The following is a 25503-nucleotide window of genomic DNA, read 5'->3' as shown; positions in this document are numbered from 1 at the left end:
TGGGTAAATTTGCACATTTAAAATGTGAAATATGCACTTTATTAGGTACACTTTACTAGTACCGCGTTGGACTCTCTTTTGCCTTCAGAACTGCCTTAATCCTTCGTGGCATAGATTCAACAAGGTACTGGAAATATTCCTCAGAGATTTTGCTCCATATTGACGTGATGATCACGCAGTTTCTGCAGATTTGTTGGCTACACATCCATGATGCCAATCTCCCCTTCTACCACATCCCTAAGGTGCTCTATTGGATTGACAACTGGTGACTGTGGAGGCCTTTTGAGCACAGTGAACTCATTGTCATGTTCAAGAAACCACCCTGAGATGATTCGCTCTTTATTACATGGTGAGCAGTTGGGCAGGTGTACCTAATAAAGTGGCCAGTGAGGGTATATAAATGTAACAGGTTGCAGATATGATCACGTTACAACTCGGTTAAACTTTTTAGGAAAAAATGAATTAGTAAAACAAATGCAAACTATATGACTAAGGTATTCTAAATATTCAGAGATGTTTGAAGAGCTAATCAAATGACCACTTATTTTCCCAACGGGGTTTTTTATAAACAACAAAAGGCAAAAAAGAAAAGCTTTTTTCAGTCTAAAGCTCCGGAATAAATAAGCACCAATAGGCTATAATGCATGTGTGGTGGAAGATTGCAGATACATGTGAATGTATGTGAGTGTTAAGGTTTGCTTTAAGGCATTCAGTTGGAAAGTGTGCTCTGTGTTTTACACCTTCAGTCATTATGAGCTAAAAATGAAAAGCATTTGTTAAAAAGCTATAAATAATCCAATAATGTTCAGGTTTGAATGTTAAAAATATTCCACCTCCTAAAAAATCCCTGTTGTTCTAGGTTGCGTCAGTGTTTATAAAGATCCTGTACAACTCTTTGCTTATTCGTAGCATTAATGAACGAATCGCTGTTTTTCAAATCAGCCTCTAATCCTATAAATAGATTTTTAAAAAAGGCATTATTCCTATTTTATTTAATCCACGTTAACCGTTCCATCCCAGTATGAATTTTGCGCCCAAATTTGACTAAGTGCTTAATATATTAATACCAAAGTCTTGCACTCTGAAATCGTTACACCTTCAGAATTAAAAGAGCCCTAGATTGTCATCCAGTAACACTAAATATAACTTCAGAGAGGGTGGAGATATGCAAATGCGGAGGAAACATCATTGGTCACCAGGGGGTTGCAATGGTGATCATGCAGCCAATCGCTGAGCAGCCAGTTCCTCTACGTCCTCGCGGTTCTCGTTGATCTCGGTGAGCGTTCGCACAAACCGAGTCCACTCGTCCTGACGCGGCACCGAGATTTGCTGCAGAGAAACAAACAGATGCACAGAGTTCACTTGGATTTAGAGGAAGTCATATTCATATTTCATCTTAATTATGTTTGTTTTAATCAACTACGTGTCACACGTTTGAATCGACTGAATCTAACCTAGATTTAGTTTCTATTGTAGATTGTGTGTTAAAATAACAGGTTTAATCGTAATGTATTAATAAAGGATATATTTAAACGTTCATTTTATAATAAATTACTTATAATAAACATAAATATGAAAGTTTGAACAATACAAACACAGATTTAACTCTACAGGCATAACATTAAGTAAAATGGAAATACTTTACAGGGCTCAAAATTGCAACATTTTGTCGCATATTTGCCCGAAATTTTATCTATGCGACCCTGAAAATATATTTGGAAGCATTTGATGCCGTGCAACCAGTTTTCACAGCAAAATGTTCACCACATGCGCAGAATTAGGAGACAATCACTTATTAAGCATCTTTGCACCTAAAAACACCAAACGCAGTGTTCAGGAATGGTTTAAAACTGTTGACATGTTAACTTGCTGCAGTAAACAAAGCCCGTAATGCCCGCCCCGCCTTCAAACTCTTCTTTTTGGCCCACTGCACTAGAACAGAATGCGAATGGATTGGTTAATATCAGCTGTCAATCACTCAGTTCCGATGACAGGGAGCTACAGCTGCGGGTCTGTATACGAGAGAATGAAAAATAACACCGGCAGGTTTAGTTTTAGAAACCACCTAAAGTTACAAATAATGGCAGATCTGATTAGTGATCATGTGGTGAATGTCAATCCAGCATTTACACTTTTCCAAGAGTGGATAAAAGACTTCCAGTGTTTAAAGTCCATTATGAAAATGACTAAAGCATTCACCGTAAAGTCGGTGGGACGGAGTTTTGAGATAACAGTGTTTGCCACTGAATCTGCACATTAAGCACGAGATGTTCTAACGTTATTTAATCCTTCATTTAATCCTTCAGTTGTGCGACTGACACAGTGTTCACCATCGCTAAAGAGCTGCATTCACTGAGATGAAACTAATATTGCAGCTCATGAAAAGACCATTACTGCTATTAAGATGACGTATGCAAATAATGTTATAAATAATAAAACAAGTTATATTTCAATATCATCTGTGCAATATCAGCACCTGTGAGAACAGCACAGTTATTATTGTTAATTCAGTTCATCTCATTCATGTCAAGCAGTGCGTGCAGGGCCGGTGGGCGCATGCAGATTTTTGTTTGTTAGTTAGATTAGAGTGTTAATATATAATGGAATCTGTTAATACAATACATGTAGTAACAGTGCTCATACTTTTTAGTGGGTGCACCTAAATTTTGATTTGCCTAAATTTTTATAGAGCACCGACGCTACCAAGAAAAAAAAAAGGTTAATTTCGAGCCCTGCTTTAATGTAAATATAACATAGCATCCGTCATTCAAGCAGCCATATTTACGTGCATAAATGAAATATAACTTATTTTTACTAAACTTTATTGTGCTTTCATTTTCTCCATCACACTCAAGGCGAGATTTGTCAAACTGGCCTTTGAGAGTTTATCAGGCTGGTTATTTTAGTAGTGATGAGGGTCAGTAGAGGTAGCCTATTACAGATTTCAATGAACAATCTTAATATTAAAAAGAAAACAAGCTAGACCACAGCAGGATACATCAATATCGTAATGAATGCTCAAATAATGTAGCTTAGGCCCCGTTTACACTAGTGCGTTTTAGTTTGAAAACGCATAAGTTTTGCTACGGTTACGCCAACCGTCCACACTACGCCGGAGTTCTCGAGCGCCGAAAACGGAGCTTTTTGGAAACGCTGGAGAGGCCGTTTTCATTCTAAAACGCTGCTGCTCCGTCTCAGTGTGGATGGGGAAAGACGGAGACATCTGAAAACGGAGGCGGGGCTGCAAATGTTCGCCTCTCTGATTGGGGCTTTTCCTCAATATTAAGTAGCCCACACACAGTTCAGTCTCGCATCCTCTTCTTGTAAGTTAAGACTTCGCAAGTTTGATCAAGGCTGCAGTCTCCCCCTTCTCAGTTTGATATGGAAAACATACCGAGGACACGGGTAAATCTTCAAAGGGAACAGTGTACTTTATAACTTCATTCACATCACCTTGGCTACGTTGTTTCACTTTCTCAACAATAAAATGTAAACATGATTTAAGGAACTGCCTATTTTCATTTTAATATTAGCAACTAAACAGACAGCAGAAATGTTGAGGCGCCGTGCTGCATATATGAGCGTCATCTTCACTGTGTGGATATTTATAACAAAACGGAGCCTATAACAACTGCCTCCTTTCATTTTCATTGAAAATACGAAACGCACCCTCTCTTTTGCTGAATATCAGTTTTAATAATCGATAATTATAAAAGTATAACATACAATAAGTTTATACATTGTAGGAAATAAAGGCAAGAGATCAGTCAATGTACCTGGATTAATCATTAACTTATCTTTGCGCTTAACCAAAACATGTTACCCGTGAACAAGTAACTTAATAGATTCCAATGACCAAAGTCAGGGAATTGGCCTATGTCGTTAGATAAAGACAACAACATGAATGAAATATCACGTTTAGCAAATATGGTGAGATTAGATCCAGCGGGAGATGCTTGATGAGCAGTCCGACAAGCAGAGCTCTCATCTGGGTAGAAATGCTGGAGCACTTGCCCGAGAGTGTGTGTGTGGTCACGTGATGTGCGTTTTCAGCGTTTTGGTGTGGACGGAGAGCAGTTCAGAAACTCTGGGTAAAACGCGAGTGTGGACACGGATCGTTTTCATTCTACAACGCCGTTTTAAAACTAAAACGCACTAGTGTAAACGGGGCCTTAGTTGACAGCCAGCATCCCGTTTTTAGTAGGATCATGTCATCTTTTATATACAGTAGGCCTATAGGTCTGTTATTTTTGATCGATACTCAGAATTTTGACATTGAGATGGGATCAGTTCCAAAATAATGGTATCTGTTCTATGTAGAATGCTGGTGTCGTTCTAGTAAATTAAAACTGATTCAGTTCAGTTCAGTATAAATGGCAATGACCTTTTTAATGACATTTTAAAGAATTAATGTAGTGTGTGTGTTATCCTCCTCACCTCTCCGACATCATAAATGTGCAGCTGACCCTCAGAGTCTCCGACAGCCACCTCTCTTCCTGAATGAGCCCAGCGCACACGGTTCAGTGCAGGGTTTCCTTCCACCGTCACACTGGCTGTAGGAACCTGAAACAGCAGGTAATGCTTCAATATTCATGGATTTGTTCATATTACAGTATATTACCGCTTGATTTGTGTACCTCGGTTTCATTGTTGAGGTTCCACAGGTCCAAATGGCCGACGCCGTCCACACAGGCGAACAGAGCCGGGTGAGTGGGAGACCACATCACATCATACACGTAATCTGAGTTATCCTCGAAAGAGTACAGAGGCTTGTTGTTCTGTCAGGAGAGAGACAAGATGAAGTTGTTTTATAAAAACCAAAGATTTAAAACTGTCTTCATTCAAAAAATCTTTAAAGGTCCCGCGAAGTGCTTTGAAATTTGCAATTTTATTCAGTGTTTCACATAATCTCGACATGAAGAGAGGGAGGAACATAGTGTAGCTCCTCTCCTTACAAAAACAGCCAATAGCATTTTGTTTTTAGTGAGAGTGGTTGAGCTAAAGCACATTAATTGTGAAGCGTCTTGAAGTGGGCGGGGCATGTCAGATACTAGAGAGCATTTGATTGGTCAGAAGATTTGATGAGAAACTGAAGTATGAGGTGACATGAATACAATCGTTGATCCATTTCGGCGGAAGTGACAAACTACAAGATTTGCATGTTTATATTAGTGTTATATCTCCTAAAAGCTTGTTTTGTCACTGTTTTGGTGCGCAATAGATTATAGATATCTTAAAACTAACAATACTTATGTTAACATCTAAAAAAAACTTTATTTTAAATTCATGGGACCAAACCCGGAAAAAAGTACTCATGCAAGTAAATTACATACAAATCCAAATTACAGCGTAAACAAATTACAACAAAGTTATCTGTGCGAATGATGCAGAATGCATACCGTTTGCCACAGATATGTGGAATTCCCCTCAAACCTTTCTACTGTGCAAGTCCAAATAATAAACCCACACTATAAATTCATGTGTGGGTAAACCATCCCATGAGTGAACTAGAGCAATGGTGTAACAAAGGTTATCGGCACAAACGATGCAGAATGCACAACATGTTTGCAAATGTGGAATTGGCCTCAATCGTGTCTACCGCGCAATTCCAACGTGTTGACCCCAATCGAAAAATTCACATTTGAGTAAAACATCCTGTGAGTAAACTAGAGCAGGGATTCTCAACAGGTGGGCCGCAGCCCACTAGTGGGCCTCTGTGATCCTGGAGATGTGCCGTGAGATAACTTAAACACTACAATTATACAATTACACTATAATTATTTGATTTCATTATTAAATATGTCATAATAAAATGATAGTAGTAATGGCATTTCCAGTTTTCTGTGATTGAACAGGTTAATTCAGACAGTACAAAAACAGCCTCACTGTTAATTACAGTAATATAATTTCCAACTAGGACTATGTTCTCTGTTGTAAAAAGCAAACAGTCACGCAAATGTTAAGGTAACGACGATGAGAATTATAATAATCAGCTCGCACTTGCCTCACGTCTGCGACTTGTACTGTTTCAGAGTTGTACAAGTCTGTTAATTCACAAACTATGCCTGCTCTCTTTGTGTAAACACTTTAAAATATCCTCATAGTTGTCCAAATTAATGCTTGCGAGTGTTTTATAACAGACGCGCACATGTACAGGTTATATATATATATATATATATATATATATATATATATATATACAGTTAAAGTCAGAATTTTTAGCCCCCCTGAATTATTAGACTCGCTGTTTATTTTTTCCCCAATTTCTGTTTAACAGAGAGAAGATTTTTTAAACACATTTCTAAACACAATAGTTTTAATAACTCATTTCTAATAACTGATTTATTTTATCTTTGCCATGATGACAGTAAATAATATTTGACTAGATATTTTCAAAGACTCTTCTATACAGCTTAAAGTGACATTTAAAGGCTTAACTAGGTTAATTAGGTTAGCTAGACAGGTTAGGGTAATTAGTCAAGTCATTGTATAATGATGGTTTGTTCTGTAGACTATGGAGAGAAAAAAATTGCTTAAAGGGGCTAATATATTTGTCAATATATAATAATATAATTGTCTAATATATTTATAAAATAGTGTTAAAAAATTAAAAACAGCTTATATTATAGCTGAAATAAAGCAAGTAAGACTAGTTATTAAAGTATTATCAGACATACTGTGAAAATTTCCTTGCTCTGTTAAACATCATTTAGGAAATATTAAAAAAAGAAAAAAAATTCAAAGGGGGGCTAATAATTCTGAATTCAACTATATATTAAATAAATAAGGGAATAATAGAGGGTAAAAGAAATGTTTAACTAATAAATAAAGCTTTAAAATAGGCATTTTCTCCGGCTTTTAAGAAATATTCGGTTGGCCTGCCCTTGAAGTGAAAAAGATAAAGAACCCCTGCAAGTGACACAGTGCTTCGCATATGGTGTAAACCCAGCATGACTTAAGTGAAAATGAAAAAAAATAAATAAATAAATAAGTTTTTGATGCAGTCCTGTAACTGAAAAAACAAGAAAAGAAAAACAAAAAAAACTGCTTTTTCTCTTACCATAAAAATATTAGACTAAAATAAATAAATATGAACTAATGAAAAACTATTAAAATAATTCATTGAAATAAGCTGAACTTATGACTAAAATGAATAAATATGGCTTATTTATCTTTCAGCAGAGAAAAAAGCAGCACTGCTATTACCTAAAAGACATAAATTAAATGTTAATGTAATAAAAATACGTAAATAAATAAAGCCTTAAATTAAAGAAATCCATGGCTCATTTAAAATATTATCAGGTCAAATAATGGTGCATAATTGATGTGTACACAGTGTGGTGCAGTCAGCTATGTACATGCAGCGTTTAAGGCTATAGTGTGTTTGTCACCTTTGTGCTCCAGAGTTTAACAGTCCAGTCGAAAGAGGAAGTGACGAACAGGTGAGAGAAGTCGACCGGTCCTGCTGCTGTGTGGCAGTCCAGGCCTGTGATTGGTCCATGATGACCCTCAAACATCTCACTGATGCCCGCTTTACTACAACACACACATTAACATGGTTCAGGTGTGAAACTGACACACTTGTGTACTTGTATACATAGTTTACAGTAACACTTCATAGGTATAATGTATTTTATACAGTAAAAACAGTTATTATATGAATGATATTGTCCCTGTAAACCAGCTTAATAGAGTACAGCTAAGTCATACCCATGTCATTATACAACTAATAAACCTGCACACACACCTGCCGTGTCGACACGCCGTGTAGACAGACCCATCCTCACTCCCCACCACAAAATTATTGACGTCACCCAAAGGAAACGACATTGAGGTCACAGCTACTGACTTAGACTGCTTGAAGACGAGCTCCAGGCTGTCCTGAAAACACACACACACACTCAAGCTGAGTCTGACTGCAGTTAAGAATCTGAATGAATGAGACCAAACGACTCCAATTTAAACTCTACTTGCGCTTCTGATGTTAGCAAAAATGCTACAAACATGTTAAATCCTAAAAAGACATGCAAATCCTAATTAGCAACATGTCAAACTTGTGCTAAAACACACTAGAAACATGTTTAAAATGCTATGACATGATCGAAGCATGCTAGCAACATGTTCAGTTATTCCTAGCAACTCACTAAAACATTGTAGAAAGATGTTAGCAATGTAAATTCATGCTCATTATCGCTAGCTACTTACTAAAACATGTTATCTAGGTGGTAGACATTGGGAACATGCTAGCCACATCCTAATTATTAATACCAACTGCTATCAGCTTGTTAAAACATGTTAGCCATGTTAAATTTGATAGAAGCATGCTAGCATTGTGTTAATTACATACTAATTATTGCTAGCAAGATGTTAATTCACATTAATAGCATGCTACTTATTGCAATCAATTTATAAAACGTTAACTATGTGTTAGACATGTCAGAAGCATGCTAATTATCGATAAACATTTACAAAAAACTTAACTGTGTTAATTCATGCTAACATGCTAATGTTTTGGCAGCAACTTACTAAAACATGTTAATTATGTGTTAGACATGTTAGAAACATGCTAAATAAAGATTAATTCATGCTAACATGCTAATGTTTTGCCAGCAACTTACTAAAACATGCTAATTGTGTGTTAGACATGTTAGAAACATGCTAAATAAAGATTAGTTCATGCTAACATGCTAATGTTTTGCCAGCAACTTACTAAAACATGCTAATTGTGTGTTAGACATGTTAGAAACATGCTAAATAAAGATTAGTTCATGCTAACATGCTAATATTTTGCCAGCAACTTACTAAAACATGCTGATTGTATGTTAGACATGTTAGAAACATGCTAAATAAAGATTAGTTCATGCTAACATGCTAATGTTTTGCCAACCATTTACTAAAACATGTTAATTATGTGTTAGACATGTTAGAAACATGCTAAATAAAGATAAGTTCATGCTAACATGCTAATGTTTTGCCAGCAACTTACTAAAACATGCTAATTGTGTGTTAGACATGTTAGAAACATGCTAAATAAAGATAAGTTCATGCTAACATGCTAATGTTTTGCCAGCAACTTACTAAAACATGCTAATTGTGTGTTAGACATGTTAGAAACATGCTAAATAAAGATTAGTTCATGCTAACATGCTAATGTTTTGCCAGCAACTTACTAAAACATGCTAATTGTGTGTTAGACTTGTTAGAAACATGCTAAATAAAGATTAGTTCATGCTAACATGCTAATGTTTTGCCAACCATTTACTAAAACATGCTAATTATGTGTTAGACATGTTAGAAACATACGAACTAAGATTAGTTCATGCTAACATGCTAATGTTTTGCCAGCAACTTACTAAAACATGCTAATTGTGTGTTAGACATGTTAGAAACATGCTAAATAAAGATTAGTTCATGCTAACATGCTAATGTTTTGCCAGCAACTTACTAAAACATGCTAATTGTGTGTTAGACATGTTAGAAACATGCTAAATAAAGATTAGTTCATGCTAACATGCTAATGTTTTGCCAGCAACTTACTAAAACATGCTAATTGTGTCTTAGACATGTTAGAAACATGCTAAATAAAGATTAGTTCATGCTAACATGCTAATGTTTTGCCAGCAACTTACTAAAACATGCTAATTGTGTGTTAGACATGTTAGAAACATGCTAAATAAAGATTAGTTCATGCTAACATGCTAATGTTTTGCCAGCAACTTACTAAAACATGCTAATTGTGTCTTAGACATGTTAGAAACATGCTAAATAAAGATTAGTTCATGCTAACATGCTAATTATGTGTTAGACATGTTAGAAACATGCTAAATATAGATTAGTTCATGCTAACATGCTAATGTTTTGCCAGCAACTTACTAAAACATGCTAATTGTGTGTTAGACATGTTAGAAACATGCTAAATAAAGAATAGTTCATGCTAACATGCTAATGTTTTGCCAGCAACTTACTAAAACATGCTAATTGTATGTTAGACATGTTAGAAACATGCTAAATAAAGATTAGTTCATGCTAACATGCTAATGTTTTGCCAGCAACTTACTAAAACATGCTAATTGTGTGTTAGACATGTTAGAAACATGCTAAATAAAGATTAGTTCATGCTAACATGCTAATGTTTTGCCAGCAACTTACTAAAACATGCTAATTGTGTGTTAGACATGTTAGAAACATGCTAAATAAAGATTAGTTCATGCTAACATGCTAATGTTTTGCCAACCATTTACTAAAACATGCTAATTATGTGTTAGACATGTTAGAAACATGTGAACTAAGATTAGTTCATGCTAACATGCTAATGTTTTGCCAGCAACTTACTAAAACATGCTAATTGTGTGTTAGACATGTTAGAAACATGCTAGCAACATGTTCATCTATGACAGGAACATTACATTATGTTAGCAAAGTGCTAAAAATATAGCACTAGATCAATCTTCCTTTATTTCTTTCCATTGTTCCAAAGACATTTCAAGTTATTTTGATAATAATTACACTATTGGATGTTTTCTATTTACACATGATCCAATATATTCCAATATGTACATTGTATTTGCAACTTTAACATGACTAAGCACCCCCTTTTTGAGGAAACAGCACTCTTTGTTTATCAGAAATCAAGTAAATGTCATTACTGTACAAATGAATGGATCCTTGCAGAATAAAAGTATTAATTTCCTTTAAAAAGCAGACCTTATAGAGCTCCAGCATGTGCTACCTGTGGTGTAGACAGCATGTCCAGACTCCAGGAGCACATCTTGCCATCAGTGGAGATGCTGATGAGATTGTGTGCGTTCTGCGTCCCCACCACATTCACACAGTACACTGGGTGCTGGAGGGAGAGAGAGATGCTCAATATGATGGTCAATAGATGAAGCAGACACAGTGATGTTGATCTGCTGTACCGTATGAGCCGAGGCTGAGAGTGGTGTCCTCTGCACTGGGGTGCGTTTGTTACTCCGGTTGTCCCACAATACGATCTGACCCGAGTATGTGCCTCCAACCACCAGATTAGGATGAAACTGCGCAAACGCTGCTGACATCACTGCAGACTGGAGAAAATAAAAGATAAATACTCATTTAATCATGTGATCTCAACATAACAGAATCAATATACACATAAAATAATACTACAATAAAATATTATTTTCTTAAAGGATTAATACTAACTAAAAATAAAAACTTTTATTTTTGCAACATAAATAGATAATAATAATAAAATTAATTAATAATTTATTTATTTATTTTTTACAATAATTAAAAAAAAATTGTTAATTAAAACATTTATAATAATAATTATAATGGCAATGACACATTGAATAAAATAAATTAATTAATTTAAAAAAGTGATTTGGTCATTTTGGTAATGGTGGTTGTTAATCCAACCACCATTACCAAAATGACCAAATCACTTTTTTAAATTAATTAATTTATTTTATTCAATGTGTCATTGCCATTATTATTATTATAAATGTTTTAATTAACCAAATAATTTTTTTAATTATTGTAAAAAAAAAATTATGAATTAATTTTATTATTATTATTATTATTATTATTATTATCTATTTATGTTGCAAAAATAAAAGTCCCAGTCTCATTTAATTGCGTTATTAAGAACAAGAACACAATAAGAAAAAAAGTACTTTCCCAGATTTATGCAGTGTGATATTCACCTGGCAGTGGAAGACATATTCTGGTGTGGTTTTCTTATATTTCATGTTCCAGACGAGAGCAACGCCATCCGGCTCATGTGGAGCTTCTTCATTACTGCAGTATGAGGCCACCAGCAGCTCTGGGTACTGACACACAATAATTATAAATAATCAAATAACCGACACATTAGCATTGGGATTTACACTATTTGCAGCATGCTTCTGTAAATGCATATGTTGCTGTCAATGTGATGATGTCGTCCTGATGTCCACACTAATACGTTTTTGTTAAAAAACACATTTTTCTCTCTGTTTTGGCCTTCCGTCCACTGCGTTTTTAGGAAACAAAAACATATCTTTTTAAAAACGCAGTCCAAAGTGGATAGCATTATGTGTACCTGTGGAGACCAGTCGAGACAGGTGACCACTCGGTGTTTAGACCAGCGCTCGTCCGCAAACTGTCTGTTCAGCGAAAGTTTGGCTCCAGCCTGAGACTCCCTAAAACAAACACAATCAACAACATATATAAATATATATATATATATATATATATATATATATATATATATATATATATATATATATATATATATATATATATAAGCAATATCACATGAGTAGCAGTGCGATATGGCTGTATATCGGGACTGGTGGGAGGCGTGCGTTGGCATGAGGCTGCAGGTTGAGTGCCTTAGTGCCCCCACCAGTGCCGATATACAGCCATATCACACTGCTACGAGTGTGATATTGCGTTTATACAACAGTTTGATGACATAATTGTGTATATAAAAACAAAATCAAACATGGAGAGTCTCAAAAACTCTTTTGTATGAGGAACTACTTTCTTCCGCGTTGGATTCAAATCATAAGCTGACAGTTGAACAGCTGAGCAAGCATCTTTTAAAGATTCTAACGACACTTTGGATCTAACAAGGAGTGCCGAGTTACTTCATAGCTTGATATGCTTGAGGTCGATTTTGAGCTCTTTTTCAGCCAACCATGTCTTTAAACAATTTATGGCCCGTACAGTTTGCCGCACAGTGTTGTATTCATGCCGATTTTTTTCGAAATAGTCCAAATCTGCTGATGTAAAGGCTACACTTCTTGTTTGCTCCATTGATAATGTCTTTTCATCTTCTTTATCTGATGGGCCTTCATAGCTTATATCGAAGGATATATTCATGGAAAATGTGTCATTTGCCATGTCTGTTTTGCTAAACGGATTCGCTGGGACGATTTGAAACTTTGTATCTTTTTAAATAGCTTGTTTGGAACTCCTTGCATGCGGAGTGATACAGTATACATGGGTAAAGAGGCTGTATGGATGCTGATATTACTTAAATATGTCACGGCTATTAGCCAATCAAATTCGAGAACCAGACAGAACTGTTGTATAAATATATATCAAACAGTGGAAAATCTAATCAATTCACAAATTAATAATAATGATAGTAAAAATATGTATATTTTGTGAGGCAATAAAATAAATTGAGGGTGTCACGGTAGCGCAGTGGGTAGCACAATCGCCACACAACAAGAAGGTCGCTGGTTTGAGCCCTGGCTGGGCCAGTTGGCATTTCTGTATGGAGTTTGCATGTTCTCCCCGTGTTGGCGTGGGTTTCCTCCGGGTGCTTCCCCCAAAGTCCAAACACGTGTGCTATAGGGGCCCTTGTGTTTGCTATAGCCCTAGTGTGTTCTTTTTATCTGACCCTACACACACAGACACACACCCCTCTTTATCCTGCAGGTCTCGTCCGCTGTAGTCGAAGAACACGTCCACCTGCTCAGACAGAGCGCGCTCCATGATGCGAGAGCTGTGGTCGAAGAACGTCACGAACTCCTCCGAGTGAAGAATCTGCTGTTTCTCTTCTTCCGTCAGCTCATGAGGAGACGCTGCACACACAAACATCAAGATACCCTTAAAGCCGGCATCAGAAAGAAGTTGCAATCCGCTTGTTAAGCTGTGACGTATGGATTAAAGGTTCTGGGTCCAAGCCTCTACCCATCTGAATTAAAAATAAATAAATATCTTAAAGGACCAGGGGCTTGTACCATGAAGCCACATTAGCTGGCTATCCAGATAAGTTTGCACCAATTCTGGGTTTTATGTAACATGAAGGCAGCTCAACTCCTCCATAATACCAAGGCAACAAAGAGTGTTTAGTTGAGTTGAGTTGTCTCCATCTTCACCCGCAATTCATATTTGTTTGACAGAGTTTATAATTATTTTTTGTAGTTTGACAGCACTACCTTCATCTTCTTCTTTCTGAGAGTCTTTCTCCTCTTGAGGCTCCATTACAGGCTGCATCACAGCCAAATCTTCCTCCTCCTCTTCATCTACAGACAGCGGTGAAAGGTTAGTTTTATACACACACTGAACTATTAAACAAAAGCTGTGTGTGAGTACTTGGTTTTATATTCCAGTGGGGACTTGAACCTGAATGTACACAGATCTATGGGGACTTTTATCAACACGAGGAACAAAATAGATGTCCTCACGGGTAAACATGCTTCTAAGGGTGCTTTCACACCTACACTTTTGTTTCGGAACGTATCTCGTTTGCCCAGTTAGCGGGGTTCGTTTGGCATATGTGAACAGGGCAATCGCGCTCTGTTCCGCGCCAAAGTAATTGCTCCGAGATCGCTTGAATGAGGTGGTCTCGGCTCGATTGAAACGAACCCTGGAGCGGTTCGATTACAGTGAGAAAGCGATCCGATCCGAGCGCGGTTATGTCACAGTGGGTTATGGATATGTAATAGGCATACGGCCATATGAAGAGAGAATTATGAGTAGGGCGGGAAGTTTCACGAATCTCCGGATGCCCGCAAACGAGTGATGATCTCCGGGTAATCTCGCGTCTCCCTCCCGGTCCTCAAATAGGCTACGTCGCCCCTCACCTCTCCCCACCGCATCTCTCCTCAGACACGTCGTGCGCGCACCTCGTCAATCACTATCAAACCACGACCTCTCCTGACAGTTTAGCGGGACGCTGCAAAATAAACCCTGACACTCTGACCAATGTGAGGAGAGTTTACTCGCACGTGACTTGTTTTAGCTCTTTTGGTCCGATTAGAAACTTTGCAGTGTGAAAGCGAACCGCTCCAAGAGCAAAGAGCAACAATGTAACATTTGTAATCTCTGTTTCTGAATAACTAAATCGATTCACAGGTGTGAAAGCACCCTAAATCAGACAGAATGAAGTATTTTCAAAATGTAAAAATGGTTTAGGGGGAGGGTTGGGGAGGGGGAATTGAATATTGAGTCCCCACTGGGATATAGAAACACGTCTGTGTGTGTGTGTGTGTGTGTGTGTTTTACCCTCTTTGTGATGAGTCTGTGTGGGTGTCTGGGTCTCTTTTGAGTACGACACCATCTCTTTAGGAGGAAAGTCCACCTGTGTGACCTTCGACATGCCCAACTTAAGCGGGCCACGTCTGCAGAAATACAGCAAACTATGTTTAGACCAAAATTAATAATTACATATACATATATATATATATAGAGGTTATATTCTTTTTATCTTTAAAAACAAATAATAAAAGCAAATAATTAATAATATTGGATTAAAGATTTTAAACATTATTTAAAAACTAATCCATTAATTAGTATGAACTAATTAATCACAATAAATAAATACCAAATAAATCAATTTACATATAATATGTTTTTTTATTAATTAAATAGTAATAAACATGTATTTATGCACATATAAAACCTAGAAACCCATTTCCTGAGGGATGATGATATGTCCTTATAAGAAGTATGTGAATTGCAGGTTTGTGAAAGTCAAAACAAAAGGTTGAAGCCCGGCAAAATTATACAGAATTTTCTATGTCATAGAAGGAATAAGAAATGATCAAATAAAAAAGTAACTATATTCACCGTAGGCTTTCCAGCAGCGAATAAATGCTCTAAAATATACTAACAGATTTAGTTTGCAAGGGTTTTCACTCGAAAATGTAATTCACGTCATATTCATACACAATCCGCTGATTGGTTAACCATGATGGTCCGTGAAGAAAGAAAGACAGCAAGAGTAAGAGGACGAGTGTGACAGAAGGATAAATGAAGGAGAGGAGGGTAAACAGAAGTCGAGTGATGTTAATGAGAGAGAGACAGCAGTACCCGAGCTGAGAGTCTGAATGGAGCAGTAGAGTAGAAGGATCAGAGTCCCAGTGAAGAGTCCTGTTAGACACACACATACACACACCCACGCGCACACACATGCATGCAGACAGGCACAAGGAGAGCAGAGTTGCTGTTATACACTAATATACATGTGCATGCACACACGTACAAAATACAGGTCAGACTACTGCAGAGTCACATCATCATATAATTCACTACCTAATCCATATGTTTATCTGCATGTCTGTGTGTAACTGGGTTTTAAAGGGGTCCTATTATGGCCATTTTTACAAGACCTAAAATAAGTCTCTAATGTCCCCAGACTGTATATGTGAAGTTTCAACTCAAAATTACACACAGATAATGTTTTATAACTCTCTGAAACTGCCCCTTTTATGCCTTGATCCTAATTGTACCGTTTTGGTGACTGTCACTTTAAATTCAAATGAGATTGTGCTCTTTTCAAAATAGGGCGGGGCTCCTATTATAAAGAGGGGGAGATTGTCACTAGTGGGCGGGGTTTTCACCCTCTGATGACACATATAAAGGAAGAATGTCAATCAAAGTGTTTCTGCAGACTGTTTTTATCAAGTGTGCTTATAAAAAAACAACAATTAAGACATTTTTACCATTAGAAGCTGGTTATATTCACAGATTGTTCCCACATAATTGTGTTAAAACCCCATTTAAAGTGATTTTTGCATAATAGGTCCCCATTTAAGTTCTATTATCAGCATAATTAATGGAATTAATGTTTTGATATTTGGATCATTTTCAGCCCAATAAAACTGGCCAATGAATTTCCTGGCTAATGTTTTTTATAAAAGCAAAATAATGATGAAAAAGTGCTGCCTGCAGTAATAAGTTTGCTATACTTTTTCCAAAAAAAAAAAACTGAAATTAACTGATGCAACTCAAAACAATGAACAGAAATGACAGAAAACACTGATGATTTTAAAAGAATTGGAAATGAGTTGAAAGCATGGCAAAAGATTTTGCAGTGAAACATGAAGGAATATGAAATAAAGAGCTTCAAGCAAAGTTTAGTTGTTTATATTTGCCATACAGTACATGCGTTTTTTCCTCGTTTATCTAATGAACAATAAAACAAATCAAAAATGATTAAAAAATCATTAATTTGTAAATAATTTAATTTTAACAAATCAAATATGATAAAGAATTATTTATTTGCAGAGTATTTAATTTACTCAATTATTCAAAATTAGGGTGTAAAATGATATGCTTATTTATTATATATAAAAAACATATTAACCAAACTACTCTATCATTCAAAAGTTTGGGGTTAGTATCTTTTATATACAGTTGAAGTCAGAATTATTAGCCCCCCTTTGATTTCTTTTTCTACTTTTTTAATATTTCCCAAATGATGTTTAATAGATTCAGGAAATTTTCACAGTATGTCTGATAATATTTTTTCCTCTGGAGAAAGTCTTATTTGGTTAATTTCGGCTAGAATAAAAGCAGTTATTAATTTTTTAACACCATTTTAAGGGCAATATTGTTAGCCCCTTTAAGCAAATTCTTTTTTTTTTGATAGTCTACAGAACAAACCATCATTATACAACGACTTTCCTAATTACCCTAACCTGCCTGGGTAACCTAATTAACCTAGTTAAGCCTTTAAATGTCACTTTAAACTTTATAGAAGTATCTTGATAAATGTCTAGTCAAATATTATTTACTGTCATCATGACAAAGATAAAATAAATAAGTTATTAGAAATGAGTTATTAAAACTATTATGATATGAATGTGTTAAGAGACTTTTCTCTCCGTTAAACAGAAATTGGGGAAAAAAATAAACAAGGGGGCGAATAATTCCCACTTCAACTGTATATTATATAATTAATTTATTTAAAAAAAAATTTAAAAGAAGCATCTCTCTCAATGAGCCTCCATTTATTATTTGATCAAATTACGGTAATACCGTGTAATAGTATTATAATTATTTTTTTATAGTAAAATGTTATTGAAGTAAAATTTTTACTTATTCCTGTCTTGCAAAGCTGATTATTCGGCATAATTAGAAATCATTCAAATATCAATTAAATTCAATATTTGCTTTACTGGCATGACAAATGTTACAAATGTATTGCCAAAGCATTTATAAAGTTTACATTATAAAGAATATATATACATTATATATACATACATATATACAATATGCATATATATTGTTTAAAAAGTAGTAGTAAAACATAGTAGTAGTAGTAAATGTAGTAGTAGTAAAGTTAAATAAAAAAATACAAATAAAAAATAATAATAATAAATCAGAATAAACTGTACATTTAACAATCAACATTTATTTATCATTTTAATATCAAGAACTGCAACTCAGGAAACGATTTGAGTTATCAGTATGTGCTGCTTTGTGTTTTGTGGAATCTATTATATAAAGCTTTCGTTGGTGAATAAAAAGTTCCAAACTACATTCCGTTAATTAAAAAATGCTTAAATTTTGTGACATTACTAATGTCTTTACTGGCATTCTGACCCCAAACTTTTGAATGCTATTTTATTTCCACCTTATTTTTGCACACACCGAGTTCAACATTCATTTCATAAACTTCCATTCAAAAGAACTGAAACAAATCAATTCAAACAATAAGAATGTGCGAGAAATAATCTTAACCTGAACAATAATCTTAACAAAAGCACAATGAAAACTTAAAGAGAGACTCTTTTTGGTTTTATGCTTTATATTTATCCAGCAGGAAAACTAAATTACTCTTGATATTTTTAAAAGGCACTACTATCACATTTGCTCCTCCAAAGTATTTTTTCTTTGCATTACAGTACAGTAAGACTCAGTATATGTATGTAATATTACTGATATTATATTGATGATATTACGATATTACGATTATATTATGACTGCTGAAAGTCATTTATTAATTCAAATGAACTACTGTACCCAGTAGTGCCCAGTTTTAAATAATCCTTTATATTTCAACAGAAGTTACTCCTATAGCTCGTGCAAAGCATCATGCACTATTGGAAAAACGTGGATAGAATTACTATAATACAAAAGTCTGTGAAATGAGAGATCTTGGTCAAACCGGCTCTAGAGTCTCTGTTGTCAGTGTGAACAGTCTCACCTCGGGCCCGTCCCGCCGTCTCCGGAGTCCTGGCTGCCCGTCTCACTTGGGGTTCCCACTGATTTGGCAGAAGGGGACATGGGAGGGGGGACTAAATAGTGAAACAGACACGTATCCTCTGTTACCACACGCAGAGGCTGAACTACGCTCACACACATGCATGTACAGTACACACACACACACACACACACACACACACACACACATGCATAAGCAAAGGGAGGGAAAAACACATTAAAATAAACAGATAGCAGGAAAAAGCAAGGTTAAGGTGGTAAATAAGCACAAAAAGCAGTAAAATCGAAGAGGATTGAGCAAAACAAAAAAGAAAAGACAAAAAGGGCAGTGGTTAATATTCATGCAGGATCCACATGCGTTAAAAACACATCAGTGATCATTCCTTAGAAAGGTTGTTTCCCAAAATAATAATAAATAATTTTTAAATATGTATTTACTGTATATATACTGTGAAATAAATATATATACATACATATATTTGCACACACACTACTTGACAAAAGTATTGTTGTCGATCCCAGTTGTAAGAGCAAAAATTAATAACTTCACTTCTAGTTGATCACATGGAAAACAATACCTATTGGAACCCGCATAGATCAAAGATTCTCACAGAAATCAGTCAAGTTTGGTGAAGGAAAAATCCTGATTTTTGGGTTCCATTCAGTATGGGGTTGTGCGAGAGATCTGCAGAGTGGATGGCAACATCAACAGCCTGAGGTATCAAGACATTTGTGCTGCCCATTACATTTACAAACCACAGGAGAGGCAAATTCTCCAGCAGGATAGCGCTCCTTTTCATACTTCAGCCTCCACATCAAAGCTCCTGAAAGCAAAGAAGGTCAGGGTGCTCCAGGATTGGCCAGCCCAGTCACCAGATATGAACATTATTGAGCATGTGTGGGGTAAGATGGAGGAGGAGACATTGAAGATGAATCCAAAGAATCTCGATGAACTCTGGGAGTCCTGCAGGAACACTTTCTTTGCCATTCCAGATGACTTTATTAATCAGTGATTTGAGTCATTGCAGAGATGTATGGATGCAGTCCTCCAAGCTCATGATGGAGTCAGACACAATATTCATTCTGTCTCCACTGCAGCATGACTTTATATTTTGTACTGGACATTAATTCTGCTAAGTGTCAAGACTTTTGTCTAAGCAAAGTCAGACCTTACTGTCCTAATTAAATCATTAATAATCAAGACATGATCATATTTTATTTCGGTGAAATAAGCGTAATCTAGAGGCCTTCGCCTTTCATATAAGCCACTTCTGATATTAAATGATCAACTAGAAGTCAAGCTATTATTTGTTGTTCCTAAAACTTAGATAGGTGACACAACTTTTGTCAGGTAGTGTGTGTGTGTGTGTGTGTGTGTGTGTGTGTGTGTGTGTATTCCTTTTATTTCACTTAATGGGGAAACAAGCTTTCATACATTATAAATTGTTATAATAAAGAAAGGAAAAGAAAGAAAAATAAAAAAGGAAATTGATGATATTTACATGAGTACAAAAAATAGGTTTAATCTAATGATTTGGGTTCTTCTCAGTTGATGCAAAATAGGTCATAATATATATGTTTTTATTGAATAATACAATCTATACAGCTTTCTCTACACCAGTGTTTTTTCAACTGGTGGGTCGGGTCATGGGAATGTTTTCAGTGGGTCGCGGAGTGTGTGGTCAAAAAAACAAAAAAAGTTAAATTTTTTACTTGTTTTTTTTTTTGCTTATACCGGACTTTTATTTTGAAATGCGTGCACGACAACTCTACCGTTTGTCATAAGAAATTTCATTTAATTATTGCAACAAATATGTCGAAGCGCAAGTGCGACCACGAATATGCAAAGTATGGATTTATTTATTGATGACAAAAAAGACTTAAAGCCTCAGTGTCATATTTAGTGATGTGCTCTCATAAGAGAGCATGAAACCTTCTAAATTAAAACAACATTTAGAAACCAGAAAACATGTTTTATTAACAGTTAATTATTAACTGTATTTGTCGTTTTTACTTTGTATTATTTCTATAATTCGATCTATTTTGTTAAATGACAGCAATAAAATATTGTTTATTTGTAAGTCTTGGTGAATTTCTTATGATGTATCTGTCACTACTTGTTTATGTTAACAAATAAATACAAATTAAGTATAATTCCTAAAGTTGTATTATAGTTCCTAAAAATTTGGGTCGCGGCTTGATGACAGTGTGGGTCCCATGGCCAAACCAGTTGAGAACCCCTGCTCTACACTGTAAGAAGTGAAAACTTAAGCAAATTACTTTGACTTGTTACAATTAATAGAATTAAATTTGCCGAAGTAGTAATATAAGTAATAAATTAAGTTAGTTCTTTTAGGTGTAACAAGTTTTAGTAACTTATTTATAGCAAGTACAAGTATTATTTGCTATTAATGGCGAACAATATTTCTACTTGCCACAAAACATAAAAGTATTATTATTATTGTTGTTATTATTATATTAACATTGGAAGGAAATTATTTGTCCTGTACTATATGTACTGTTCCATTTTTGTTCGCTTAAATAAATAACTAAAATTTGTTACACCTAAAACAACTTAATTTATTACTGAAAACTCAAGCTTGTCAAACGTAATTGATTTAATTATAACAAATCAAAGTAATTTGTTTAAGTTTTCACATTTACAGTGTATTGTCTCATAATGACAGAATTTCGAAGTTTCTGATGGTGTTGACTTAAATATTTAAGCTGTGTTTTAGGGCATTTTCAGACTTGTCAGTTGTGAGTGTGCTCTGTTTATCATCTGGTATTCAAATATAAATTGCTGTATTAATAATTTGGGAGCTGCCATTATCAGTCACTCATTTTGCATACAAACTAAAACACGTGTTCACACCAAACGCAGAGCGTGGAGTCAAGGTGGATGCTATAGTTTAGTGAGGGATGATTTTCTCAAATTTTTGGCTTGCGTTACAGATGCCTTTTCAATGGTTACAGGTTTCCAACATTCTTCAAAATATCTTCTTTGTGTTTAACAGAAGAAAGAAAGTCTTCTATGTTTTCAAATAAGTGTAGAGTGCGTAAATGATGACAGAATTTAAACTATCCATTTTTAAGTTCACCCATAGATTATTTTGGTCCAAATCTATATTAATGTTCCAAAACTAAAAAGCTTTTTTATCCATTTACAGTCTGTTTTCATGCTTCAATGTAAAGTCTTTCCTCCGCATTCTAAAAGTTATAGAAAGTGGATCAAGCTTTTATAAAATATAAAAAGTATATATAAAATATAAACTCTCTATAAGTGTTTTGTTTTTTCAGTAGGTTGTACATGAGTTACTAATAAAAATAAATAAATAATAATTGAAAAAGCATGCCTGTTAGAACAGAAGTGACTTAATTACAGTAAGTGATTTTGAATGCATTTACCCATGGAGGCATCTGTGATCCCCATGCTCTGTAACAGAGCCTCTGCCTCCCTCCTCTTTCTCTCCAGATCAGAGTCTTCCTGTGGGGGAGACGCTCCTTCCTTTCTTCCATCCAGCTACAGGAGGAAAGAGAGAGATTATTATATGAATTATTTGCCCTCCTGTGAATTTATTTCTTTTATCAAATATTTCCCAAATGATGTTTAACAGAGCAAGGAAATTTTCACAGTATTTGCTATAATATTTTTTCTTCTGGAGAAAGTCTTATTTGTTTAATTTCGGCTAGAATTAACGCAGCTCTTAATTTTTTCTAAACTATTTTAAGGTCAATATTATCAGCCCCCTTAAGCTATTTTTTTTTACCCAACAAACCATCGTTATACAATGACTTGCCTAGTTATACTAGTTAAGCATTTAAATGTCACTTTAAGCTGAATACTAGTATCTTGAAAAACATCTAGTCAAATATTATGTACTGTCATCATGGCAAAGATAAAATAAATCAGTTATTAGTTATTAGAAATGTGTTGGAAAAAGTATTTTTGTTAAACAGAAATTGGTGGAAAAACAAAAGAATGCAAACTAATATACTCTGCAGCAAAATGAGAGAGAGAGAGAGGGATAGAGAGAAAGATAGCAAAGACATCATATGACTGCAGCTCAGGCCACGGCTCACCTCTTTTTTCTTGCGCTCTTCCTCTTTCCTCTTCTTCTCCTCTCTGATCTGGGCCAGACGTTGCTTCTTTCTTTCTAACTCCGCTTTCAGCTCACTTTTGTCAGACATTCTGCACGTTTAAATCAAATCAGGCCTTGTTAGTGTATTTGCAAAAATAAATCAAGTAATCAATGTAATTATTAGTAAAATAAAGGCTAGGGATGCTGCATTAAAAGCTACAGATACATTACTGTATATCTGATAGTTTTTTACAACACAATGCAAACAAGAAGTCTTCAAAACAAAGAGCTTTTAACAAATTATAGCAAAATTGTATATATTTTATTTACTTGCTGCTGCTAATATTTGCTTATAAGGTTTTGATAATAATTACAATTCAACTGATTCTATATATCATATATAACCGGTGTTATCTGTCATTATTATAGTGTGTTTGTCAAAATTTAAATTATTAATTTTTTGTTTATATATTTTTTCATTAAAATGCAACATTATGTTTTGGTTTTTTAATGTCTATACCGTTTAAATTATTTATTAATTTATTATTTATATATTTTTTTTCTTTTTCCAAATAATTTTTATTTAATGTAATTCATTTTTTGACTTTAATTATTTTATTGATTTAAGTTCAACTAAATGAAAGTTGCCTTCGTAACTATCGTAACAATAACTTAATCTGTTTTATTTATTTTACTTTGATTAACATATTTGCACAGTTTTAACAATCATACCCTGATATAATGACATGGTCATTACAGTATCATACATTCTGTTTATGAGCAGATATTACATGGGCAGCCTCTAGTGGTCATTGTGGGAATCAGACTGAGGCCATTCTGGTCCGCACCGATGAGCTCATCCAGTACTACAAACATGCTTCTTCAACAGTCCACTGCTCAAATAACTACTACAGAATATCTATCTATCTATCTATCTATCTATCTATCTATCTATCTATCTATCTATCTATCTATCTATCTGTCTATCTGTCTGTCTGTCTGTCTGTCTATCTATCTATCTATCTATCTATCTATCTATCTATCTGACCATCTGTCTGTCCATCCTTCTATATATCTATTTATCTGTGCTCTTTTGATCGGTTGTATTTAACAAAAACAACGCCTTATTGAAAATAGCAATGGTTCATTAGGGTTGCAATTTATCAATTAAAATAAATTTCATTCCACAAGTTTCAAAACACAATTTGGATTAATTGAAGCAATTTATTCTCTCACATCTGCAACGTATTTTCCACTGAGTTAATATTAATCTTGTCAAAACACAGCCATCAAACCAGATTTAATATTTCATGCATCATAAATGTCCACATTCATCAGACTAATACAAAATAGACAAAATGTTTGATAAACAGGACTATAATATATTAAATAAATGAAAACAATTAATTTCTCCATGCTGTGTTTAGTTGATAAAGTTTTCAACAGGTCAAATTTCAAACATTACTGAAAATATGTTTGCTTCTAAAATATGAAAACCATTTTAAAAACATGACAGTAGTTAAACTATTTTTTAAAATCCCATAGCATTATAATTCCACTACATTAAAGGGAAAGTTCATCCAAAAATTGCAATGTCTTCATCATTTACTCAAACTCAATCCCTTTAAAGTACTTCTGAATGACATCACTGTTGGCAGTATGCTAGAATAGATATTTATGAGCACACTACATGCATAAAATCAAATATGTCACTTCATTAAATATTAATTCTTATATTAATAATAATTTTTAATTAATAACCGTTTGTTTTTGTTTATTAATAGAGAGCTCAATGAGTTTATTTAGCCTAGTAAGTTATACAAACCCAATGACACACACACACACACACACACACACACACACACACACACACACACACACACACACACACACACACACACACACACGGGACACTCCTGTAAGAGTCCCGGATGGTCAGTCAATATGGCTGCATAGCGAAAACCCCGGTTGAAAGCTCACAACTAACATAAAAAACACAATTTAAAACGATAAACACACTTTAATAACATTTTATTTACATTATTTAAGCTGCGCGCGCGAAACCGTTTATTTGAAGCGCAATAAATAATACTACACCATCAGTCTAGTTGCATCAGCTCTTCATTTTATGTTTGTTTTTTTAACACTACAAACCATTTGTGTTCATATTTTAAAACGGAAGTGGTTTTCTGCTTTGTTTGTGTTCATTTCAGTAAGTCTTTGTAAGGTAACTTAGCGTCCAGTGTAAATGACAGTTAACCGCACACGTCAACGGCCCTCAGGAATCAATGCTGAAACATCGCCATTAAAGAGACTATTATTCACTTTAACAGAGAAAATACTACTGTTAGTGAGGAAAAACATTAGTCTTACTTGAAATAAATTGTTAGCGGCTCGGAGTCTGTACGGGGATGATTATTGTTCTTCAACGGACTAATAAGTTATTATCCTCTTTCTCTTGTTGTGACAGCAGCGGCGGCGCTGGATCTGGGAT

General features: G+C 34.9%; 1 protein-coding gene and 1 long non-coding RNA gene across 5 annotated transcripts in view; both read right to left on the bottom strand.

Moving 5' to 3' along the window:
• Nucleotides 1–25503, bottom strand: part of LOC147843312 (uncharacterized) — a 77865-nt gene that overhangs the window by 17466 nt on the left and 34896 nt on the right. The gene's annotated exons all lie outside the window — the stretch shown is intronic.
• dync1i2b (dynein, cytoplasmic 1, intermediate chain 2b) lies at nucleotides 5–25503 on the bottom strand. Of its 4 annotated transcripts, none has more exons than XM_087256467.1 (17): nucleotides 25383–25503; nucleotides 23011–23119; nucleotides 22336–22450; nucleotides 18911–19052; nucleotides 15790–15849; nucleotides 14983–15098; nucleotides 13914–14000; nucleotides 13394–13556; nucleotides 12062–12161; nucleotides 11685–11810; nucleotides 10917–11063; nucleotides 10730–10843; nucleotides 7748–7881; nucleotides 7392–7536; nucleotides 4638–4778; nucleotides 4438–4563; nucleotides 5–1329 (listed from the first exon to the last, which is right to left on the bottom strand). In XM_087256467.1, the coding sequence occupies exons 2-17, from the start codon at nucleotides 23116–23118 to the stop codon at nucleotides 1216–1218; spliced, it is 1938 nt and encodes a 645-aa protein (XP_087112593.1). In that variant the 5' UTR covers nucleotide 23119; nucleotides 25383–25503; the 3' UTR covers nucleotides 5–1215. The 4 variants fall into 4 exon arrangements, with proteins under 4 accessions (XP_087112593.1, XP_087112594.1, XP_087112595.1 ...); XM_087256468.1 differs by having other exon boundaries at nucleotides 18911–19001; XM_087256469.1 differs by lacking the exon at nucleotides 15790–15849.

Source organism: Danio rerio, chromosome 6, assembly GCF_052040795.2.
Source record: "Danio rerio strain M-AB ecotype USA chromosome 6, GRCz13ab, whole genome shotgun sequence".
NCBI classification, from domain to species: domain Eukaryota; kingdom Metazoa; phylum Chordata; class Actinopteri; order Cypriniformes; family Danionidae; genus Danio; species Danio rerio.
This window is presented reverse-complemented; position numbering and strand designations above follow the sequence as displayed.